The following is a 23502-nucleotide window of genomic DNA, read 5'->3' as shown; positions in this document are numbered from 1 at the left end:
ATAAAATAGTTTTTAGAATATGTATTGTTGTCTTCAGTAATTATCCAAATAAAAAAGAAACAAGACAAGATAGTACTCGAGCATCAGTAGTACAGCAACATAACGACAAAATAATTCAAGTGTACATCTAGATATCAGTTCAACGTTTTCATCAACATAGATATGTCCTTGCAATGTGTCAAGGTCTAAATTGTTCCGAATCAAAAACAGGCAGTGAGTAATTTTACAAAAAAAACAGTTATTTTTGTTTGCCTGACTAGCACAGTAGTAAAAAACACAGACATACATTTTTACATTGACAAACCAATCATACAAAAAAAAAGTATACGTAAAATACACCAACAAAACAGTTATTTTTAGAAATGAGATGAAGGAAGCTGTTTCTGTTGTTAACTTACTATACAGTAAAGGAGAGTAACTTTTAAAATGTGTCCAAGTAAAACAAGGTTGGATTGTTAATGGAAATCATCATCAGTAAACCTGTATGAGAAAAAGGTTTAGTTTCCTTGATATTCTTATTAATGTAAGTGCATGAAATTATTCCTGCATATATTACAATAAAGAAAGGTTGGTTAAGTAAGGCGCGCAGTTGATACAAGTAGGAATGTCAACAACTCTAACTCTAAATTCAACAAATGTATTTTCAATGTCAAACTTTAGCGTATTTATTACTTTAAGGTCTGTTTTGATACCGGCATTATTTTTAAAAATATTCTAAACTACATATTGTACTCTGATGTACCCTATTTATAGACTGATTTTCAAGTATTTGTGTGATAAGAGGGTTCACAGGAGGAGATTTTCCATTTATTCCCTAGAATTTATCAGAACGAACAGTTCCAAACTTTTTTTTGGTGTAGAGGCCTTTTTCTTCAATGATCTGAAACGGGGAAAAAATGGAAATTTTCTACACATATTGCGCTACCTTAATATGATTGATAGAGATATACTTTCAAGGGAGTCATCTTAAGAAATTGAATCCTGTGAATTTAGAAAATATTGTGAGGTTTTTATTTATTTGAATATTTCGACTAGGTGAGTATCGCAATTATAATAAAAGAGGGACGAAAGATACCAAAGTGACAGTCAAACTCATAAATCTAAAACATACTGTCAACGCCATGGCTAAAAATGAAAAAGACAAACAGAAAAACAATAGTACGCATGACACAACATAGAAAACTAAAGAATAAACAACACGAACCCCACCAAAAACTAGGGGTGATCTCAGGTGCTCCGGAAGGCTAAGCAGATCCTGCTCCACATGTGGCACCCGTCGTGTTGCTTATGTGATTACAAATCCGGTAAATAGTCTAATTCGGTAGTTCACATTCATGAAAGGGTAGGGATTGTAGTTACGACGTAAGGAACATATCCGATATCATATGTGAAACGGTTGTTCCATAACGGTCAACCAACTCGTGATGGCGTCCGTAAAATTTACGAAGGGATGATTTCAACTTTACCATTTGGAACTCTTGGTTTAATAGCTTACTTGTGAGCAGTAACCATCTATCAAGAAAAGCATGATAGGAAATGCAAGCACGGGAATATCGTATCAATTGGGAGATATATAACCCGTATGCAAGTGCTGCTGGAATGTTGCTACTTAGAAATGGAAAGTTCACAATTGGAAAGCTGAAATCATCTCTTTTGTCGTAAAGTTTTGTTTTCAACCGACCCTCATTGCCAATTTCTAGATGTAAGTCAAGATATGAAGCCGACTCAACTGTATCTGTAGTATCTTTTATCTCCAATTCGATGGGATAGATGCGTTCCACATAGTCACCAAATTTTGAATTGTTCAGCGAAAGAACGTCATCTATATAGCGGGAAGTAGAGTTAAAGGATATTGCTAACTTCTTATCTTTCTCCCTAAGAAGTTTCTGTTCGAATTCAGCCTCTAATAATAAAGAAACAAGTCGGCAAGAAGAGGGGCACAATTAGTTCCCATTGGAATGCCGATAGTCTGTTGAAAAACACGTCCTCCGAACGTAACAAATATGTTGTCAATCAAGAAATCAAGCATCTTGATAATGTCAGTTTCAGAGAATTTTTTGTTTGAATCAGAGTGATTCTTTACAAAGTAAGATTTTTACCTTCTTAAGACAAAATACTTGTATCTACGTTGGCCATTCTTTTTTATGAAACAAAGCAATACCAACTCTTTCAATTTGTCTTTTAGTTTTGAATGTGAAATACTTGTGTACAGTGTAGAAAAGTTAAATGTTTTAATACTATTAAAAGATGAAAGAGAGTTAGATTGTATGTACTCTAAAAGATCTTTGGAATATTTAAGTATCCACATCTGATTCACGCCACCTCTAGAATAGGCAGTTTCACAACAACTTTGAAGCCCATCTTTGTTTGCTGATAAAATAGATGTTAATAATTTAGAAAGAGCTTTCTAGGAGCACTTTGAAGACCCAGCAATATACCGTTGTTTGTTAGGACACTTACGCAGGTATCCAATACAGTGATGGAAGATCCAGTTCATCATCTTTGGTTGAAATTCCAAAGGAACATAACACAGACCTATGATTATCCAGGATTTCCTCTTTGGTAAGTGTCTTGAGGGTATATGTTGGGTTTCCAAGTGAATTGTCTATACCTAATTCGTTTATCAAGCAGTTAATGTATGAGTTTTACACACAAAAACGATGTTGTTTGGGGCTTTATCTGCGGGCACAACAACATATTTGTCATGGAGGTAGGATAAGTGTTTTGCAACATTAGGGTAACTTCTGTTACAACAGTTTTAAAGTGAAGAATATTTTGAAACCAAAAAAATAAAGAAATATAAGAGAGTCGGAAGATAGCAAGGGGATATTCAAAAATCATAATTCGAAGTAAATCTGGCAATGTTCGTAAAAAAAGATAAAATATTCGAAAAAAGAACAGGACCACAAAATAATTCATTAAGGGTTACTGAGCACGTAAAGTGTAAACAAAATTCGTAAACTCATGTACAACGAAAGGGTAAGCAGTTCCGGTTCCAAATGTTACAACAGTCCTATTGCACTTACAAGTACAATAACAATAACAATTATCATCCGATAATGTAACACTCACGAAAAGAGGACTGGATTGTTTTCGACAAATACATATATCCAAGGTCACCTGAGACATTGATATGTAAATAGCTATCAAAGGTACCAGGCTTATAATTATATATGCCGGACGCACGTTTCGTCTACATAAGACTAATCAGTGACGCTCAGATCAAAATAGTAAAAAAGCCAAACAAGTACAAAGTTAAAGAGCATTATTGATCTTAAATTCCAAAAAGTTGTGCCAAATACGGCTTAGATTATCTATGCTTGGGATAAGAAAATCCTTAGTGTTTCGAATAGTTCATACTTTTGCAAACAGTACATTTAAAAAAATGACCATATATATATATTTATGTCAACACAGAAGAGCTGACTACTGGGCTGGTGATACCCTCGGAGACGAAACGAACACCAGCAGTGGCATCGACCCAGTGGTTTAAATAGTTATCAAAGGTACCAGGCGTATAATTTAATATACCAGACGCACGTTTCGTCTACATAAGACTCATGAGTGACGCTCAAATCAAGCTTATTAGAAAGCCAAACAAGCACAAAGTTGAGGAGCATAAACTGTTATCAAACAACTCTTGATGGGTTCCGTTAAACTGCTAAAGTGATGAATTACAAATTATTCGATGTAACCCTGTTGACGTGAACATGGTCCTTTTGAAGTTCGAACGATTCAATAATGCATGTGTTATCTTGATTTGTCTTTTCAATCAATCTTTTACATTTAAAAACAGGTAAATTACTTATTTTCTAACTTCCAAAGGTTTTTATTTTGTAAAAAAAGCAAAAATATAATATGAAATGCTCTATTTAACTTATCAAATAGTCATGTCATTACTTAGTTTTATGTCACCAAATATAAATACGGAATACTTGTTTTCATTTAAAATACAAAACGTTTTTGGATAGGATAAGATTTTGAATTTCGTTATCGCACCTTACATGAGGGTGGTAATGGGATACCAAATCATGTCAATTAACGTTTACAGGTTTTGCTGAAAGGAACCAACTTTTTCCTCCAGTTGATGTTAAAAGTAGCCAAAAACTTGATTTGACGAACGATGACAACAATAACTATTGAAGACCAATTTTGTAACTATGTTATCCAAACAGAGAGAGTATGATGATTGAAGATACAGGCAATGGCTACCCTCTTAATTTGCAGGTAGTCATGTTCGTTTTCGGACACGTCAGGATGAAAGGGTCGTTATGATTCAATAAAGTAACGTAACATTGTCTTTTAATCTTTTTGTCTAATCAAAAATGAATGCCGCACATAGGCGGATCCAGTGGGGGGGCCTCGGGGCCCGGCCCCCCCCCCTTGTCGTGGGAAAAATTTGGTTGATTATATAGGGAATCATTGAAGCATGACTGGAGCGCCCCCCTTAGGACAGTCAGCGCCCCCTCCCCCTTAGGAAAAGTTCTGGATCCGCCATTGCCGCAGAAGAACAACTATATAATTTAAACTTCATTTTTATACCATTTTTCTCTATTCCTTTATTTTTTCCATCCTTTTTCTATTATTTATTTTGTATCAACCGAGTTATCTTTATCATTTATTTGTCGCCATTATTTTCTATTGTGTTAACCCCCTGAGAACCCCCATATATCATACCTTCAACTCAAGTAGTAATTCAAGTTAGAAGGTTGCTATCTTAGGTGTTGAGTCGACGGAAGGAAAAAGTATGATTTGACTGAGAGAAAGTCACTTTGTTGTGATTGTAGTAGTTCTCTAAACTAAGGTAAGTACTGTAAAGTCACAATGTTAACGTTTATAAATGAATTATAAAGGAGTATAACGGAAAAGAAGTTATATATTAAATGTATGGTGAATTTTTCATACTATAAACAAGGAGTGAGGTTAGAAGGCCAAAAGAAGATAATTTAAGAATATAAAAGAAATAAAGAAATAAAAGAAGCAGGTCTAGATTAAGGAAGACAAGGGCAAGAAGCCCCCTTATGATTTATTTGTTTACAATGAATAATGCATTGACTCGTAATGTGTTTTATACATTATCTTTCTATTATTTGCTTATTTGTCATATGTATACCTATTTTAATTAAACTAGTGTATTCGCCCTTTCTTTTCACAAAAAGATGTCAACCGAATCAAATTAATGCATACCTTGTCTCAATTTAAAACCCACCGTTCAGTATTTAAGTTATGGATTTAAATGACGGGGAAATATTTTGAAGGTATTCGTGACGTTTTCCGCATATTACCAAAAAGAAGGTATTAAATTGAAAGAAACAAATAAACATATATAGTACCAAAAAGATGCTTAATGAATTTAATTGTTGTATATTTTCATAACTAATAAGCACCTAGCACAACGGTCACTTCTACTGTGAAACATTGCGTATCATTCAGCATGGATCAAATAATTAACAAAACTTGAAATGTTAAAATCTAAGTTTTCTGAAATAAGATGTGAATCAATAACAGCAATATTAATACATTGGAGATACATATCGTTGTTTAAATATTAAAAGATGAGCTTATATGTTCTCAATACTTTTAAATTGATTTAAAATCATATTAGCCATATGTCAAAGAACAAAAAACTTCAGGGAGTTCGCTACTCAGTTTCAAAATAATTAGCTTTTCATAAAACTAGTATATATTGATAGGTGATTAATAAAGGAACCAAAAGGGCCAACAAAAAAATATAGGTCAATGTACTTGTTATTGAGATATAAGCCACTGAATTTCGGCGGGGAAATGTCTTCTATTGATTTGTTTATTGCTATATCATGGAACAGTTTAAGTTCTCAAACACTATTAAAAAATAACAACGAGTGTATAAGACTTTAACAGATGGCTTATAATAAAATTGAGAATGGAAATGGGGAATGTGTCAAAGAGACAACAACCCTACCAAATAAAAAAACAACAGCAGAAGGTCACCAACAGGTCTTCAATGTAGCGAGAAATTCCCGCAGCCGGAGGCGTCCTTCAGCTGGCCCCTAAACAAATATATACTAGTTCAGTGATAATGAACGCCATACTAATTTCCAAATTGTACACAAGAAACTAAAATTAAGATAATACAAGACTAACAAAGGCCAGAGGCTCCTGAATTGGGACAGGCGCAAAAATGCGGCGGGGTTAAACATGTTTGTGAGATCTCAACCCTCCCCCTATACCTCTAACAAGGATACATGTAAAAGATTTATAAAAAGAAAAATTGGGGGTCAATGGGCAAATTTGTTTAAGGCATTCAAATGGATAAAACCAGAGGATTCCGAAAATCTGACATAAATTCCAAAACATGACAAGCAAACTTCCTTAAGTGAAATAATACCATTGTGTTGTGTTAGACAATGTCTTTTAGCATTTTTCTCATACTGTTTTTACAATGTATGTTTAAGTACTTTGACTTGAAATTGTCAAAATCTCTTATGCGTCCTTTTCATTAAAAAAAAATTTAAAATGTGCCATACCTGATTTCGCATTTATATGATAATCTCTTCATAGATACCAGGATTTAAAATTTTGTAATTGGGCAAAACGCGCGTTTCGTCTACAAAAGACTTATCAGTGATACTGGAATCAAAAAAAGTTAAAAAGGCAAATAAAGTACGAAGTTGAAGAGCATTGAGGATCAAATTACCTAAAAGTTTTGCCATATACAGTTAAGGTAATATATTCCTGATGTAGAAAAGCCTTAGTCCTAAAAAAACAAACTTTTTAAACAGTTTATAATTATGACCATACCAATGATAATTCATGTCAACACAGAGCTGGGATGGTGATACCCTCGGGGAATAAAAACTACATCAGCAGTGGCATCGACCCAGTGGTTGTAAAAAAAAACCCATCATAGATACCAGGAATGAAGAAGTATACATGCAGGACCTTTTCAGGGACTAAAAAAACAAGGAAAAATCTTTGAATTGACTTTCAGATGTATAAATGATGCCCTATTACTCAATAAGCTATGTTTCAGTAAATTCTTGCATCCACTACATAACGGTCAACTTGATATTAGGGATACTACCGTAACAACAAAGTCTGTTTTATATCTTTTTCATTTCCTCGACTTCAAACTGTAATCTATGTCAACTGTGATAATTTTAACTTAACAATTGTCATTTTTTGAATTTCTCAGCTGTAAAAAAAGCTCTGCCCATGATGTACTGCGTTTACATTTCTCAAATAAGACGATACGCTTATGCTTGTTCAAACTAATCGGACTCAATTTTTAAAAAATCAAAAGAGTTATTAGGACGAATGACTGAAATCGAAACTACATACGTTTTACTGTCACCATCACGATTAAGTTTACAACTACGATGTTTATGTTTCACAACTGACTTGCGACATGTTTCCAAGGTTGTCGTAGATTATCAGATACCATAAAAGTAGTTTGATCTGTAATCTTACCAATTGTGTAAATTTTACTGAATCGTGTGAGTCTGAATTTGCATAGCAGTGCTGCATACATTACAGGAAAGGCTTACCTTGTCGATGCAACCGGTTTTGCTCCATTAGGAATTCGTGCCAATCCCTCCAATTATTATATTTGTTGCCGTGAATTTGTTTATTTAATCCATTAATGAGATTTGAACATCGGTAATTGCCTTAATTTGCAGCAGTATCTGTGGTTTTGATAGGTTAATATTTTCAATGATTTTGAAAAAAATATATAATTGGCAAAAGAGTCCGATTATTCATGAGGCATTCTTTATTCAAACTAATGTAATTGTTCTTTTTTTATCGCCTTTCTGTTAAGCATTTAAAATACTTGTACATTATTTTCAAAACTGAATGAAACCTGTATCCGTCCTCGCTTTATTGGTTTGTAAAATGTTTGTTTTTTCGTGTTCCTCGATCATTTTCACTTTTATAAGTAAAGTAAAGTACTTTAAATCAGAACTTTCCTCCATTTATACAGAAACAGGAACTTCTCTGTATTAATGAATATTTTTTGTTATTTTTCGCCTGTCTTTTTTAAGCAATTTAACCTTCTGTGATAACGGTACAATAGATACATGAACTAAAATCGAATGAACAAACATATATATATTAATAAAATCATTGTCAGTCAAAACTTCCGTTCAAACTAAAACAACTTGAAATGATAAATTCCGAAAAAAAAAAGAATAAAAATACAACAAAACCAAATACAAAAATATATTTATTTTTTTATAAGAAGACGAGAAAAAACGTTTAGTTGTTTATTTTTTTCTGGATATATTAGATAACAGAAGTAAACACTCATATTTTTCTAAAGAGTAAGGTCTGCATCACCAGCCAACATATCGGTTTAACCAAAGTTGGGCGGTAAATACCACCCCCGGTATTTACCAGTGGTATTTACCGCCCCGGACAATACTCCCCAAGTGGTCAATACTGGTCAATTGAAATTTTCATGGTTGTTTCTACTATTAATTGAAGTAAAATCTTTATAAAATGTCAAATGTAATATGTCAGCTTATAAAATTAATGAATTTGATATGTTTTATTCATTTATAACACTAGCTTATTCTTATACTGATTTAAAATTCAAGTTTTTATGAATTATGATATTGCATACCTAAAGATATATATATATATTTACAAATTTATATTTTATTTCAACATGTTTAAATCAATATATTTTTATTCAAAATGTATAATTTTACAGGTAATTAAAATTAAAGGTAAATAAAACTACAGGTATATGAAGTTACATGGGTCTTTTTAACTATCACCTGGCATTGCTAGGTGTGAAAATTTAATTACTAAAACAACAGCCTCCAATAAAAGTTGACAGTTCTTGGGTTGAAAGTAATAAAATGGATACATGAAGACTCCCTTAAACAATACATTATTTCCTGTCTATAGCTAATTAACTGTGAGATAAAAACCTTCTTCATGCTGGAAATTAATAAAATTTGAAGCAGGGACAAAAAGTTGATCTTTTACTACAATATTATGTACACATTAATCAATATAGTTCCCTGTTTGAATTTACAATAGAATAAGAAATGAAAGCATTAAAAATGATTTGAACACTTTCTATATAAATTTGTTATTAATTGTAATTATAATTGACCAAGTAGATAGTGGTTTTTATAGTTATGACCACTCAAAATTTCAATTGACCAGTATTTGCCGGTATTTCCCAGTATTTGCCAGTATTTGCCGGTAAATACCGGTATTTACCACTGGCTTGGTCAATACTAATATTGATCGCTTTTTTGCCAACCTTGGGTTTAACGTTTCAATATTTCCAGACATACGTTGAATCTTCCAACTGATAATTCATTCTAAGTTCATTAATGTACATTTTTGTCATCCACCGATCTAGACTGTGAAAGAGATTAGTACTTAAGATTAAAACTAGTTCCATTCCATCTCTCTGTTTTGTACGAGTTTATATGCATAAACTGTTATAACATCTTTTGATTTTCTGGTTAATAACAAGTTTGCCATTGGCTAATGTTATTTCCAGATTTTGTTATTTCTGGTTAACGTATAATATCTTTAAAAATGAAAACAACCCTTTGTAATTGCATGCGTCCGAAGCGCTTTTCTGAAATTACTTTCAACAGGAACGCTAAAAGCCGAATATTTGAAAGCCAAAGATTTATAAGAACCGATCTATATGATCAAAAGAACAAAAGATTAATAACAAAATCTTTAAAATTGAAAATAACCACTTGTTTAAGTACGAATACGTCAACCGAATCAAAATACTGAATACCTTGTTTAGTTTTAAATATTTACCTTTTGAATATCATAATATTTGTCATATATTGATTTAAATGGCAGAAAAACTATTTAAAGCAGCCATGTTTGTTACTATAGACATGATACATAAACATTGTCAATCAGACAAAGTAAATTTGTCATTGACGAATTCATTTTAGTCAAAGTGAGTACTGTATAGATATAATTTTAGTTATTTTCCTAAAATGAACGGAATGTGTCGGGTTGCTTCCTCGTTGATGTTCATTATAGACATCTTTTTCAAGTAATAGTTTTACAAGCGTTATCCTTTCAAAAAGGGTTATTCGACTCTTAGCTGATGAAAATGGAAAGTGCTCTCGCTTTGTAGATTAATTCATTTACTAGAATCAATCAATAAATTTTACCACACACGTGAGGTCACACGTTATGAAGTACTGTTGTATATATCGTTTAACGTTGTTGTTTACTCCAGAAGATTGGACTATTTATAGATAAAAGTCACCTGTGTAAAATCTTATTGCTAAAATAGAGAGGACAAATCCGATACTCTACGGGATTGAAGGACATTTACTAGGTTTGGATTGTCCTAACCAATCAATAAACTTTGATTATTCACGTCTCGTAATATCTTCCAATCAGGTAGCAAGAAAAATTCACGCACTAACTGTCCATCGTTCAATTCTTAATCTCGACTCCTAGGAGTCGATAATTAAGTTGAAATGAGGACAAGGTTACTTCGGGTAACAGGTAAACACGTGTATTTATACGCGTATAAGCATACCGTTTTTTGAATAATAATTGTGTTATGTATTGTATTGTGTTAGTAACAGATGATTAGCTTATATATTGAGGTACGATTTGGGGCAAACTTGTCCCTTATTTCAAATACATTTCAAACATACTATCTCGAATGTTTAGAATTAAATGTTGAATGTATGCACTTTAATGAAGTAATGTCGTTTTACTTTAAAAAATTCACCCATTTCACGAGTTATAAAGCCTTGCAATGTCATCAAATTCGGTATAAGGTCGAAGTTATGCAAAATTTTGATTATTTGACTTGTATATGCTAGGAATAAAAGAGAGCATAACCGTCCCCAAAATGATATTCACTGGCAAAACAATATTTTGGCGACGCTTGTGCTCAATGTTATTTTGACAAAAAAAAATTATGGTTAGCCTGTTTTGGCCTAAAATCTGACATATCTCGTTAATAATGTCACTTTAAATACGCCACTGTCGAATCGTGTCATCAAGGCTTCGTTAATATTCACAATTTCTAAAAAGCCCTTCTTCTGATACTTTTTTTTTTTATCAGTAATGACATCAGGCAATGTTTTATTTTTGGTATCACCAGCCCAGTAGTTAGCACTTCTGTGTTGACTTGAGTTATCATTGATTTGTTCGTAATTGTAAATTAACCGTTTACAAAACTTTTGAAAAACTATGTTTTTTTTACCTCAGGAATAGATTACCTTAGTTAGCTGTATTTGGCAAAACTTTTAGGAATTGTTGGTCCTCAATGCTCTTCAACTTCGTACTTTATTTGGCCTTTTCCAAATTTTATGACAAAAATGCTTGAATCGTCTACATTAAGTCCTGGTTAAAATCTGCTGCCTTTATGGACCGACTGTTTTGAAGAATTTTCGCCTATGGCGTCACATATGAATATTTCTGGCCTTTCAAATCCTATTTGTGTGCAGCATATAGATATTGTAAAGAAAATCGTCTTGCTTTCAATATTTGATCTGGCTAGACGTTGTCAATGATCATATGGGTTCCGCTTTAATCTATAAGCATGCCTTTGGGTTGCTATTTGCTAGTGAAGTTACATTACTTATTTCTGATTATATTTTTGTTATTTCTATATTGCATGCTGTATAGTCAGCGTCGTGTAATAAAGTTCCAATCATAATATATTGGGCCTGTAGAATGTGTTTACTTGGGTGGTTGGTGAGCACATTCTTACTTTAACTGCCTTTCAGACGTGAAACCCCATGCGGGACCTTAATTAGGTATCACAATGTCGACCAGGTTCTTCCAAGACGTCACAGACGATCAAGTCAGGAATGTGACAGATGTTTTCTGTTTGTTTCGTTAGTTGATATAGTCGTGCGTATGAATTTGTCAGGTTTTATAGACTTAACCCCATTTGAATTTACCTTGGACATGTTGGAGTTCGGTAGTTTTGTTAATACTTTTTTTTCAAATAGTATATAGAATATGTTTTAGGTATAAATACATTACAGTTCACTTTTAGGAATTTGCTTGAAACTTAATGGCTTCATCGAACAGAAAAGCACAAATTCCTTTACCTTGCAAACAACTATCAATTAATTTAATTCAATATTGTTCATCATGATTTTTTTACATGCAATATCCTTTACTTTTAGGAATTGGTTTGAAACGGAATGACTTCATCCTTAAGGATAGCACAGTCGCCATTGTCTTGTCAGCTTTGTGACAATCCTAACGTCATAAAATGGAAATGTAAGGATTGCGAATTGTTAATGTGTGACAACTGTAAAGAACGTATCCATCCAAGATTTAAATTGTCCGAAACACATACTATAATTTCCATAAAAGATATTGGAAAGAAGGAAAGTGATATGTCTACTCAGGTTGGATCGTTACAAATTTCACAACCAGTGATATCGTCACTACTATCTACATATACGTCAGATTTTCCTGCCTTCAGTAAAATCCAATATTCTGACAATGACACAATTTACTGCTCGTACCATGTAGATCAAGACGTACACAAGTTTTTTGTTATTCGGTTATTGAAAGAATCAATAAAAGAAGTACAAAAACTAGATATACAATGTACAGATTTTGCTCTCGGCAGTAAAGATGATATTTATTACGGACAATTCCGTGGTTCTGAGGTGAAAGTTTTATCAAATGACGGTATAACAAATACAATTATTAGCACTTCACCAATGCTAATATTGTGCATACATATCAATAATGACAACGAGATAATCCTAGGTCTACGAGAACAAGGGTCTACATTTCCAGTCAAAGAATGCTCTAACAGACATATTGCTGTATTCGGTGAAAACAACAAACGAAAACTAATGATTGAATACGATCAGAAGGGTAAAAAATTGTTCAGTTATATCTGGAGAATATCCACTGATTCAGATAATAATATCTATGCAATTGATCTATTTGAAAATTTAGATGGACGTTTAATCGCGTTAGAAAGATCTGGTTGTGTAAAATTCATATACAAAGGTCAAAGCAGTATCAATATAACACACAGATCATTCAATCCAATGGGTGTTGCTATCACAAAGACAAATGTCATAATAGTCTCTGACGAAAATAACCATTCTCTACATGCACTCAACACAAAAGGAGAACTTATTGGATTACAAACAGTTATTAATCTTGGAATTCAACTTCCGGTGAGTCTATGTTTGAATAATGAAGGATTGTTATTGGTTGGATGTTACGCCAGCGACAGCGGAGCAAGAAATGCCAAAATCCATGTCACTAAAATAGCATTATGATTTATTTCTTTAAAAGATGACATATAATGAATTTTCTGTATAGTTTTTATTTTGTATTATTTGTGCATTACGAGTGTCCAGGTTGTAGCTACAATGGTGCGATGTGTGTCTTATTTGCATATTCAAAATTGTTATGATGCATTTTTCGTAACTATGTATAAATAAGAATTGAATTTTGCTTTAAGGTTCCATTTGTCGGACCACAAACATGACAAATATAATTTTTTTGATTTAAATATTTTTTTTAAACTGAACTTTTGCAGGTCTTTGATGGTGATGTTTATTTTTCTCATGGATTCCTATTTCAGACCGAAGATTTACTTATTTGTGTCTGGAATTCGTCTTGCATTTACATCTATGTAGGAGCATTCCGTTTTAAGTCATATTGGTTTAATGAAGATTCTTCATGCAGATTTGCACATGTTTTCCAATTTGTTTTAACGTAAGATGTCAAATTTTAGAAAAGAAAACATCATATTGGTTATACAGCTCGTATTGTTCCCTTTTAATTTGCTGCAAATATTTTATTATAACACTTCCATCTATTATCATGTTAAAAAGAAAGGAGTTTTCAAATATGAAAATGTGCTCAATAAATCTATTTTTCAAATGACGATTACAGCAACCATCTCTGGCACAAAAATGCCCTAAACACTATTCGCAAATGAAAGATAAGTCTCATTGTGACTTTGAGACGAAGGACAGTCATAAAAGCATTGTTCCTTAGCTATGTGTGTTTTTGCTGTGCACATACTAACTTTGTGTTACGGATGGATACCCAATATCCTTTCTTTTCTATTAAAAGAGGGGTGCTCGATATCAAAAGGACATTCAAACTCATACTAGTCAGTCGAAAATAAACTAACAACGCCATGACTAAAAAAGAAAAAGACAAACAGACAAACAACAGTTCACAAAACAAAACATAGAAAACAAAAGACTGAGCAACATGAACCCAACCAAACACTAGGGGTGATCTCAGGTGCTTCGGAAAGGTAAGCAGATCCTGCTCCGCATGTGGCACTCGTCGTGTTGCTCTTGTAAGTACACACCCGTTGATATGTCTAATTCTGTAGGTGAAATTCGTGGGAAAAGGGACGAGATTGTAGTAACGACAATTGGAAAATATCCATCGTCATCTGTGAAACAGATATTCAGTAACGGTCAACCAACTCGTGATGGCGTCTGTAAAATTTACGAAGGAATGATTTCAACTGCACAATTTGGAACTCTTCGAATAATAGCTTCCTTGTGAGCAGCAACCTTCTATCTAGGAAATCATGATAAGAAACACAAGCCCTGGAATGTCGTATCATACGGGAGATATATAATCCGTATGCAGGCGCTGCTGAAATGTTGCTACATAGAAATGGAAAGTTCACAATTTGGAAGCTATGATCATTACTTTTGTCGTAAATTATTGTAGTGGTAATAAAGAGTTATAAGGATCAAAATCTATCCCTAATTTCCGTAAAAGTTAAACATTTCTTCATCTAGAATTTACTTGCACGTTTACCTGTTATACCACAAAACTGCAGATACTCTTGGTTAAAACTAAATCTGAAAGTACACACAACAAAACCCTTTTGCCGTGTTTAACGTTATGAAAAGAAAAAAATATTAATTCGTGTTGGAAAATATCCTCACAAATTTATCAAAAACAAAGGCTGGAACAGCCTTGTGTTGATTTGTTCATGTTAAAACCTCAGCACAGCGAGGCCTGCTACATAGAGCAAAAACTCTCAAGATGTTTTAAGTTAGGGGCGGTCTTTACAGTACTTAGCTTTGAAATATTTGATAGATGTCGTTCATGCTACATATGTGCATAGACGCCAAAAAATGGATAAAGAAAATAAAAGAAGAGTACGCGCAAAGAAATCAAGCAAATACAGTTAGAATGTTCCCAACTATGTAATTTTTGTCGACCATGCAACATTAAAGTCGCGAAAGCGAGACATAGTGATCCTAGATTCCTAAATTCCGTCGTCGGCGGCGGCGTCAACATTTAAGGTTACTCTGTGGTTAAATTTTTTTTTTTTACATCAATAACTTTGGCTAACCTATATGAAACTTTATGAAATGTGGATAGAAGCTTTTTGTATGACCATAAAGACAGTATCGATATTACAATTTCGAAAATATATTTTGTACAGTTAACATTAAGATACAGTCTACGGTTGAAGTTTTTCAGCCATCAATTACTTTGTCAAACCTTCATGGAATAGTATATATGTTGGGCAGAAGCTTTTTTATGATCAAAAGACAGAATCCAGAGCGAAAAAAAACCTAGATGTGTCAAAACGACACGAATGGCCCCATTCCATCAATTTGAAAAATCTGCAACTTCATCAACACATGTGGACACAAACAAGATGGTGGTCTCACATATACTAAATCTGCTCAAAATCTTAAGGCCTTAAAAAATCCTATATAACTGAGATTTTCAACAATTTATCAAAGTTCAAAGCTCCTAATTTCGAACAAAATTAGTGAAGCGGAACGAAACTCAAACTTGATCTGTAACTCATCATGGTTAACTCACATACCAAAAATGAGTCCAATATCTGAAGGCGTTTAGAAAATAAGTCTGTATAACTGTGATTATCAGTCCAAAGCCCGTAATTTCGACAAAAATTAGTGAAGCGGAACAAAACTCAAACTTGATCTGTAACAAATCATGTTTATCTCACATACCAAAAATCAGTCCAATATCTAAAGCCATTCAGAAAAAAAGCATAATGGTTTGTTGCGGAATGACGGAATGACGGAATTACATGTACGGAATTTCGGAATTACGGAATTACTGAATTTCGGACAAGGGTAAAACTATATGTCCCCGACCACTTTGTTGCTGGGCCATACAAAATGCTGTTCCACTGATAAAAGGACTGAGTTTTTTGCAGTTAACAAGTAGATACAGTCTAAATATATTTGTTTCCTTTTCAGTATTTTACTGATAGGTGGATTTAGTTTTTTGTAGTAAACACTTACAGGCATGCAGTCTTGGATTAAACAAAGGATTCCGCGGAATTTTTAAACACAGAAGCAATACAAACATTTAAATATCCCAAGGGTAACTCATTTTTGTTAAAAATTAGTCGAGTATACATGAAATATTTGCCACTGCTCTTTTTTTTGTTCTATGAATTCTATATGAAATTAAGAAAGTTGCCGGTCCGGGATATGAACAGATTGGTTAGAAAGCGAGGTTTTAATTTTAATTAGATTGGAAAGCTTTGTTCGAAGGTTGAAAATAGATAGCACATAAAAAAGGGGGGGGGGGGGGTTCCACAGGGAATATTTGTATCTTATGAACTCTACATTTGAAAGGTTTATTATTAATTTCATTTAATTAAAAGAGAAAAACGAACGTAAAACAAATTGTGAATGGTCTGTCTACCTTAAAGTTTCTTCCATGCCAAGAAATTGCCTCCGTTGAAATTATATACATGGATGATTGATATTGACCATTCAGTATATGGCTGTGTTCTAAGCGACATGTACATGAAGGTAATACATTAATTTGTTTTGAATGAAATCAAATCTTATAATACTAATGGGTGCCGTAGGAGGTCGACCGGATTTTTTTGCGAGGATTTCGTGGCATGAATAAATCAAAAACGGGAAATCCGGTAAAAAAATAGCAAGTCATAAATAAATGTAAAATACACCCGGTTTACTGTCATCCTCATATTTATGTCGTATACTTTTTTTCCCATTTCCATTCTCAATTTTATTGTTTTAAAACTGGTGTTTGTCTTTGAGTCTCTTTTTGTTTTTACTCAATGTCACCAGAAGTGTCGGCACTGATATAACAAGACCGGACGGAAGGACGGACACCCTGTAATTCTATGTTCCCATCGACGCGTCGCGTGGGAGACAAAAACCAACGACATCTTAAAATCATTTTCAATTTAGATTCATATTAATATGCACTTTGGTCTTCGGGGGTGTGTGTGTTTTTGGTGTTTTGAGTTAGACATGATGGATAGGCCTGGAACAGATGGTTAAAACGCACCTTTTCACAAAGTGGGGAGACAAAACGACCCACAAACAGTTAGCAAAGTTGCCTTTTTATGGGGGCATCTTGGTCACATAGGCGTCAGAAAAAGCCCGAGAGTATTCACAATCTCTTATAAGGAAGGAGTTTTCTTACAAATATACAAGTGATGTAAATCAAAAGGGTTGCTTTTTGCTTTATTTACACAAATAGACATGTTGAATATACACAGCCACTGGCAAATTAACGACAATCAAAACCAAAGACATATAGATAACTATAGAAAGACTAATGCAGGATGGACAACAACATAGACAACGGAAATATATTTTACTGCTAATCTGTTAAAGTATAGTTTTAGTAAAGATTCGTTGGTCTCTTGAATAGGAAAGATAATAAGTATATTTAGTATTGCAAGTATGAAATCTATCAAATTATAAAATCACATGTTCACGACAATAGTCAGATTTAAGCTATAACAGCAACAAATTAAAGTTCAATCTCCTAGAACGTATTTGTTTGTCTTGATTAAAATCAAATCATTATGACATAAGGAGATGTGATATGATTGCTAATTACACAACTTTCCATCAAAGACTAAATGACGTACATATAATAAGATCTCGCAATTAACATCCCAGTAATACTATGAACTGCTTATACATAAAGATATTTTGTCACCAAATGATTTATTATAATTTATAAAATAGAACCTCATTATATATGTTAAATAAATTGTGTGTCCTTGGCTAAATACTGGGATCATATTGTTTTACCAGTGTACTTTCGACAGTTCGTCCCGCATTTGGTATACTAGTATAGGTTTATACGGATGATGTCGTAGGATTGTGTACAGTTTTTAAGCTTTAACTTTTAAACAATGTACCTGGTGTTAGTACATACACTAAAGATTCGCATCTTGTCATTTTTTTCTCTTTTCGACAGATTGCTAAATTTGGTCTTTTGAAATATATTGCGCCGGTTTATGTTTTAACCTATGTTGAGGATGCACATACATATAATATGACTTATTCCAATTTTCAATCCACGAATATTGAAGCTTCTTGAAGAATAAATTGTAAATTTTAAAAGTTCCACACATAAATAAGTTTTGGTATCTCTATCGTTTACAAAGTAAAAAACCTTTAACTATCGTAATTATACAAAGTCATATTTGTATTTTTTCTCTAAAAGGTTTGATTTTTACAGGTAAATGCATATTACAGGTGGCTAGAGTATCTCAGGTTTACCTGTTATATTGTTAAAAGGTGTCAGAAGATAAATTTCTATAATAACTGGCCTCAATAAACGTTGACATAACAGGCGAAAAGAAATAAAGTTTTTTTTGAAGAATGTTATAATCAATAAATTAATTCGCAACTGTTTAACAGTAAGAAACAAATTTTAAACATTCATAAACAAGAAATCTTTAAATATTTATGTTCTATGGTACTTTTTTTTGTAATTATTTGGGTTTTTCTTATGTACAGAAATCTATATTATATTTTCATATAATATTTTATGAAGTTAGTGTGTCTTAACACTGATTAGGACTCCTAAGTGCACGAAGGAATTATAATACTAATATGACACTCTTGACACGAAGGAGTACTGTTACATGCAAAAAAAAAATCATGGTAATATGTTAGAGATTGATATTTAAACTCAAAATAATAAAATAAATTCCAATAAAATTTCTAAACTGATTAAACAGAATAAAAAGTAAATGAAAGTATTTAACAATGTTAAACGTGCCGATTTTCTTTGATTTTACCGAAAATTGATGAAACGCAAGACATGGGTCAAATTACATATCTGATTACTCTTTTATCTTAAAAAAAAATGAAAATTTTCAAATTATTTGCATAAGAAAATATCTCAGACATTATATATGTTTACCATAGAAAATACTTTGATATTCCGTGATTATTATTTTCAGTAAGACATCTATAGATAAAAGCTTAAGTATACCTTGGTGAATTCAATGTTGTGATGTCACTGTAGATCTGAGGATACAGAAAGTTGTTACTTTAACGATATTTTTATGAATTGACAAAAAAAAAAGTTTGTCCCGAGTAACCGCCCCTTCCCCTCTATGATTTGGTATTGCCGAAGTGGCCATGGAAGGCTAAAGTTTTAAAAAAACGTGACCTAATCGACTACGGAACCGCAGACAGTGGATACAATATTTGATATGTTTTAAAGACACCGTTGGACACAAAATGATTGCACTGGATAATTTCAACTACCACATGATACCCTATGAAATAATTGACATACTTGAACTCGTCTAAGGAATATATTCTCGGTGAACAAACATTCAGTAAATGTTTACAATACAAACAGACACCAGACAGAAAGTGTTGGATACAATTGTGGCTTTTATTGTTTAATTCATTTAATTTTAAAGCAACATTTGATCGATTATTGGTGGCTTAACGTCCAGTGGCAAACATTTCATGCATATTCTAGACGAGAAGTAGTTTGCAACTACCCTTTGTTGTTCAGTTGTTGTCTTTGTTGGTGTATTAGTTCATTCATAAGTGCTTCTTGTTTCTCGTTTCTCGTATAGATTAGACCGTTGAGTTTTCAGTTTGAAGGGTTATACACTAGCCTATAAGTAGACTTATGGATTTATTTGGAAAAAAAGTTTAGTTTCCAGTTTTTTGAAAAAAAATTATTTGTTTTTGAACCTGAGAAAAAAGTGTTTGTTTCACCCTCAGCTGCCACTATATGTTATTCTAAAATTGAAAGAAATAGATTGTTTTCGCCGTAGGCAAAAAAAAAAGTTTATCCAGACCCCCCCCCCCCCCCCCCTCCGAAAATCAAATGGTTACTGCATACGAGCTATATACCATAAATTTGATTACTTTATTGTCATTAACTTTTTAAATCGATTTAGAAATAATTAATGCAATTTAGAAAAAAGGAAAATCATTTACATTCTACACTCAAAACAAACTTGTTCATGGCAAGATTTTTCCACTAGTCTTAAAATTTTTAATAGGGAAGTCAGAGGACTTTAATTCAACATTCTCTGCAATATTGGAAACTGCTAACACCCAACGTCAGATTCATCCGAACCCAACAAATTGCTTTATTGCCGTCACGAAGCTGTTGTCTAGATATATACCAGATCAGCCTTTCAAAAAATAAGTACTAGTATTATAGGTTGTTTCCCAATATTCCCATTGTTTGTGCAATCGACATGACTCTTCAATAACTAAAAAGAAGAACCAGACTTTCATTATAAAAATTAAGAAAATGTTGTATGATCGCTAATGATTCAACTCCAAAATGGACCAATGACACAGAAATTAACAACTGTATGTTACCATATGGCCTTCAATAATGAGCAAAGTCCATACTGCATAGCTATGAAAGGCCCCAAAATGACAAATGTAAAAAAAAAATATTCACGGAATCATGACCGGAAAACAAATATATTTTACAGCAACAAACGACAACCACTTAATGGGTTCTGACTTGGGCGAGCACAAATAAAAGTGGTGGGTTTAACATAAGAATAAACTATCATTAATTATAAGTTTAGTGGAAAAAATGCTTAATATACCATCAGTTGGGTACAAACAAAAATACATCTAACAAACAAAAAAGCACAGCGTGCTATGACTACAGAATATTCATCAAGTGATTGCTATGACAATAAGATATTCAATAAGTACCTGCTTTGAGTAAGTATATGATATTTATCAAGTACCTGATAAAGCAATTGGATATTCATCATGAATTGCTTTGACAATAGGATATTCATCAAGTAACTGCTTTGACAATATAATATTCATCAAGTACATGTTTTGGTAATAGGATATCCATCAAGTAAATGCTATGACTATAGGATATTCATCAAGTAACTGCTATGACTGCAGGATATACTTCTAGTAACTGCTATGACTGCAGGATATTCATCTAGTAACTGCTATGACTACAGGATATTCATCAAGGAACTGCTATGACTGCAGGATATTCATCAAGGAACTGCTATGACTGCAGGATATTCATCTTGTAACTACTATGACTACAGGATATACTTCTAGTAACTGCTATGACTGCAGGATATTCATCTTGTAACTACTATGACTACAGGATATACATCTAGTAACTGGTATGACTGCAGGATATTCATCTAGTAACTGCTATGACTACAGGATATTCATCTTGTAACTACTATGACTGCAGGATATTCATCAAGGAACTGCTATGACTGCAGGATATACTTCTAGTAACTGCTATGACTGCAGGATATTCATCTTGTAACTACTATGACTGCAGGATATTCATCAAGGAACTGCTATGACTGCAGGATATTCATCTTGTAACTACTATGACTGCAAGATATTCATCAAGGAACTGCTATGACTGCAGGATATTCATCAAGTAACTGCTATGACTGCAGGATATTCATCTTGTAACTACTATGACTGCAGGATATACTTCTAGTAACTGCTATGACTGCAGGATATTCATCTTGTAACTACTATGACTGCAGGATATACATCTAGTAACTGGTATGACTGCAGGATATTCATCTAGTAACTGCTATGACTGCAAGATATTCATCAAGGAACTGCTATGACTGCAGGATATTCATCAAGTAACTGCTATGACTGCAGGATATTCATCTTGTAACTACTATGACTGCAGGATATTCATCAAGGAACTGCTATGACTGCAGGATATTCATCTAGTAACTGCTATGACTGCAAGATATTCATCAAGGAACTGCTATGACTGCAGGATATTCATCAAGTAACTGGTATGACTGCAGGATATTCATCTTGTAACTACTATGACTGCAGGATATTCATCAAGGAACTGCTATGACTGCAGGATATTCATCTTGTAACTGCTATGACTGCAGGATATTCATCAAGGAACTGCTATGACTGCAGGATATTCATCAAGTAACTGGTATGACTGCAGGATATTCATCTAGTAACTGCTATGACTACAGGATATTCATCTTGTAACTACTATGACTGCAGGATATTCATCAAGGAACTGCTATGACTGCAGGATATTCATCTAGTAACTGCTATGACTGCAAGATATTCATCAAGGAACTGCTATGACTGCAGGATATTCATCAAGTAACTGGTATGACTGCAGGATATTCATCTTGTAACTACTATGACTGCAGGATATTCATCAAGGAACTGCTATGACTGCAGGATATTCATCTTGTAACTGCTATGACTGCAGGATATTCATCAAGGAACTGCTATGACTGCAGGATATTCATCAAGTAACTGGTATGACTGCAGGATATTCATCTAGTAACTGCTATGACTACAGGATATTCATCTTGTAACTACTATGACTGCAGGATATTCATCAAGGAACTGCTATGACTGCAGGATATTCATCTAGTAACTGCTATGACTGCAAGATATTCATCAAGGAACTGCTATGACTGCAGGATATTCATCAAGTAACTGCTATGACTGCAGGATATTCATCTTGTAACTACTATGACTGCAGGATATTCATCAAGGAACTGCTATGACTGCAGGATATTCATCAAGGAACTGCTATGACTGCAGGATATTCATCAAGTAACTGCTATGACTGCAGGATATTCATCTAGTAACTGCTATGACTGCAAGATATTCATCAAGGAACTGCTATGACTGCAGGATATTCATCAAGTAACTGCTATGACTGCAGGATATTCATCTTGTAACTACTATGACTGCAGGATATACTTCTAGTAACTGCTATGACTGCAGGATATTCATCTTGTAACTACTATGACTGCAGGATATTCATCAAGGAACTGCTATGACTGCAGGATATTCATCTAGTAACTGCTATGACTGCAAGATATTCATCAAGGAACTGCTATGACTGCAGGATATTCATCAAGTAACTGCTATGACTGCAGGATATTCATCTTGTAACTACTATGACTGCAGGATATACTTCTAGTAACTGCTATGACTGCAGGATATTCATCTTGTAACTGCTATGACTGCAGGATATACATCTAGTAACTGGTATGACTGCAGGATATTCATCTAGTAACTGCTATGACTGCAAGATATTCATCAAGGAACTGCTATGACTGCAGGATATTCATCAAGTAACTGCTATGACTGCAGGATATTCATCTTGTAACTACTATGACTGCAGGATATACATCAAGTAACTGCTATGACTGCAGGATATACATCTAGTAACTGCTATGACTGCAGGATATTTATCGAGTTTAAGCTGTCTGCA

At 33.4% G+C, this 23502-nt stretch overlaps 1 protein-coding gene across 3 annotated transcripts; it reads left to right on the top strand.

The window, feature by feature from the left end:
- Positions 1–4687: 4687 nt before the first annotated feature.
- Positions 4688–13839, top strand: LOC134699460 (uncharacterized). Of its 3 annotated transcripts, none has more exons than XM_063561051.1 (2): positions 4688–4804; positions 12135–13839. In XM_063561051.1, exon 2 carries the CDS (start codon positions 12153–12155, stop codon positions 13257–13259), a length of 1107 nt encoding a protein of 368 aa, XP_063417121.1. In that variant the 5' UTR covers positions 4688–4804; positions 12135–12152; the 3' UTR covers positions 13260–13839. The 3 variants fall into 3 exon arrangements, with proteins under 3 accessions (XP_063417121.1, XP_063417122.1, XP_063417123.1); XM_063561052.1 differs by lacking the exon at positions 4688–4804 and adding an exon at positions 9810–9925; XM_063561053.1 differs by lacking the exon at positions 4688–4804 and adding an exon at positions 10248–10488.
- The last annotated feature ends 9663 nt before the right edge of the window (positions 13840–23502 follow it).

The sequence above is a fragment of the Mytilus trossulus genome, unplaced genomic scaffold (assembly GCF_036588685.1).
Source record: "Mytilus trossulus isolate FHL-02 unplaced genomic scaffold, PNRI_Mtr1.1.1.hap1 h1tg000070l__unscaffolded, whole genome shotgun sequence".
NCBI lineage: Eukaryota > Metazoa > Mollusca > Bivalvia > Mytilida > Mytilidae > Mytilus > Mytilus trossulus.
The sequence above is the reverse complement of the archived record's forward strand: the minus strand, read 5'-3'. Positions and strand labels throughout refer to the sequence as shown.

Bases quoted from the DNA above. Each gene is read 5' to 3' on its own strand.
- LOC134699460 (XM_063561051.1), top strand. From the start codon at position 12,153: ATGACTTCATCCTTAAGGATAGCACAGTCGCCATTGTCTTGTCAGCTT.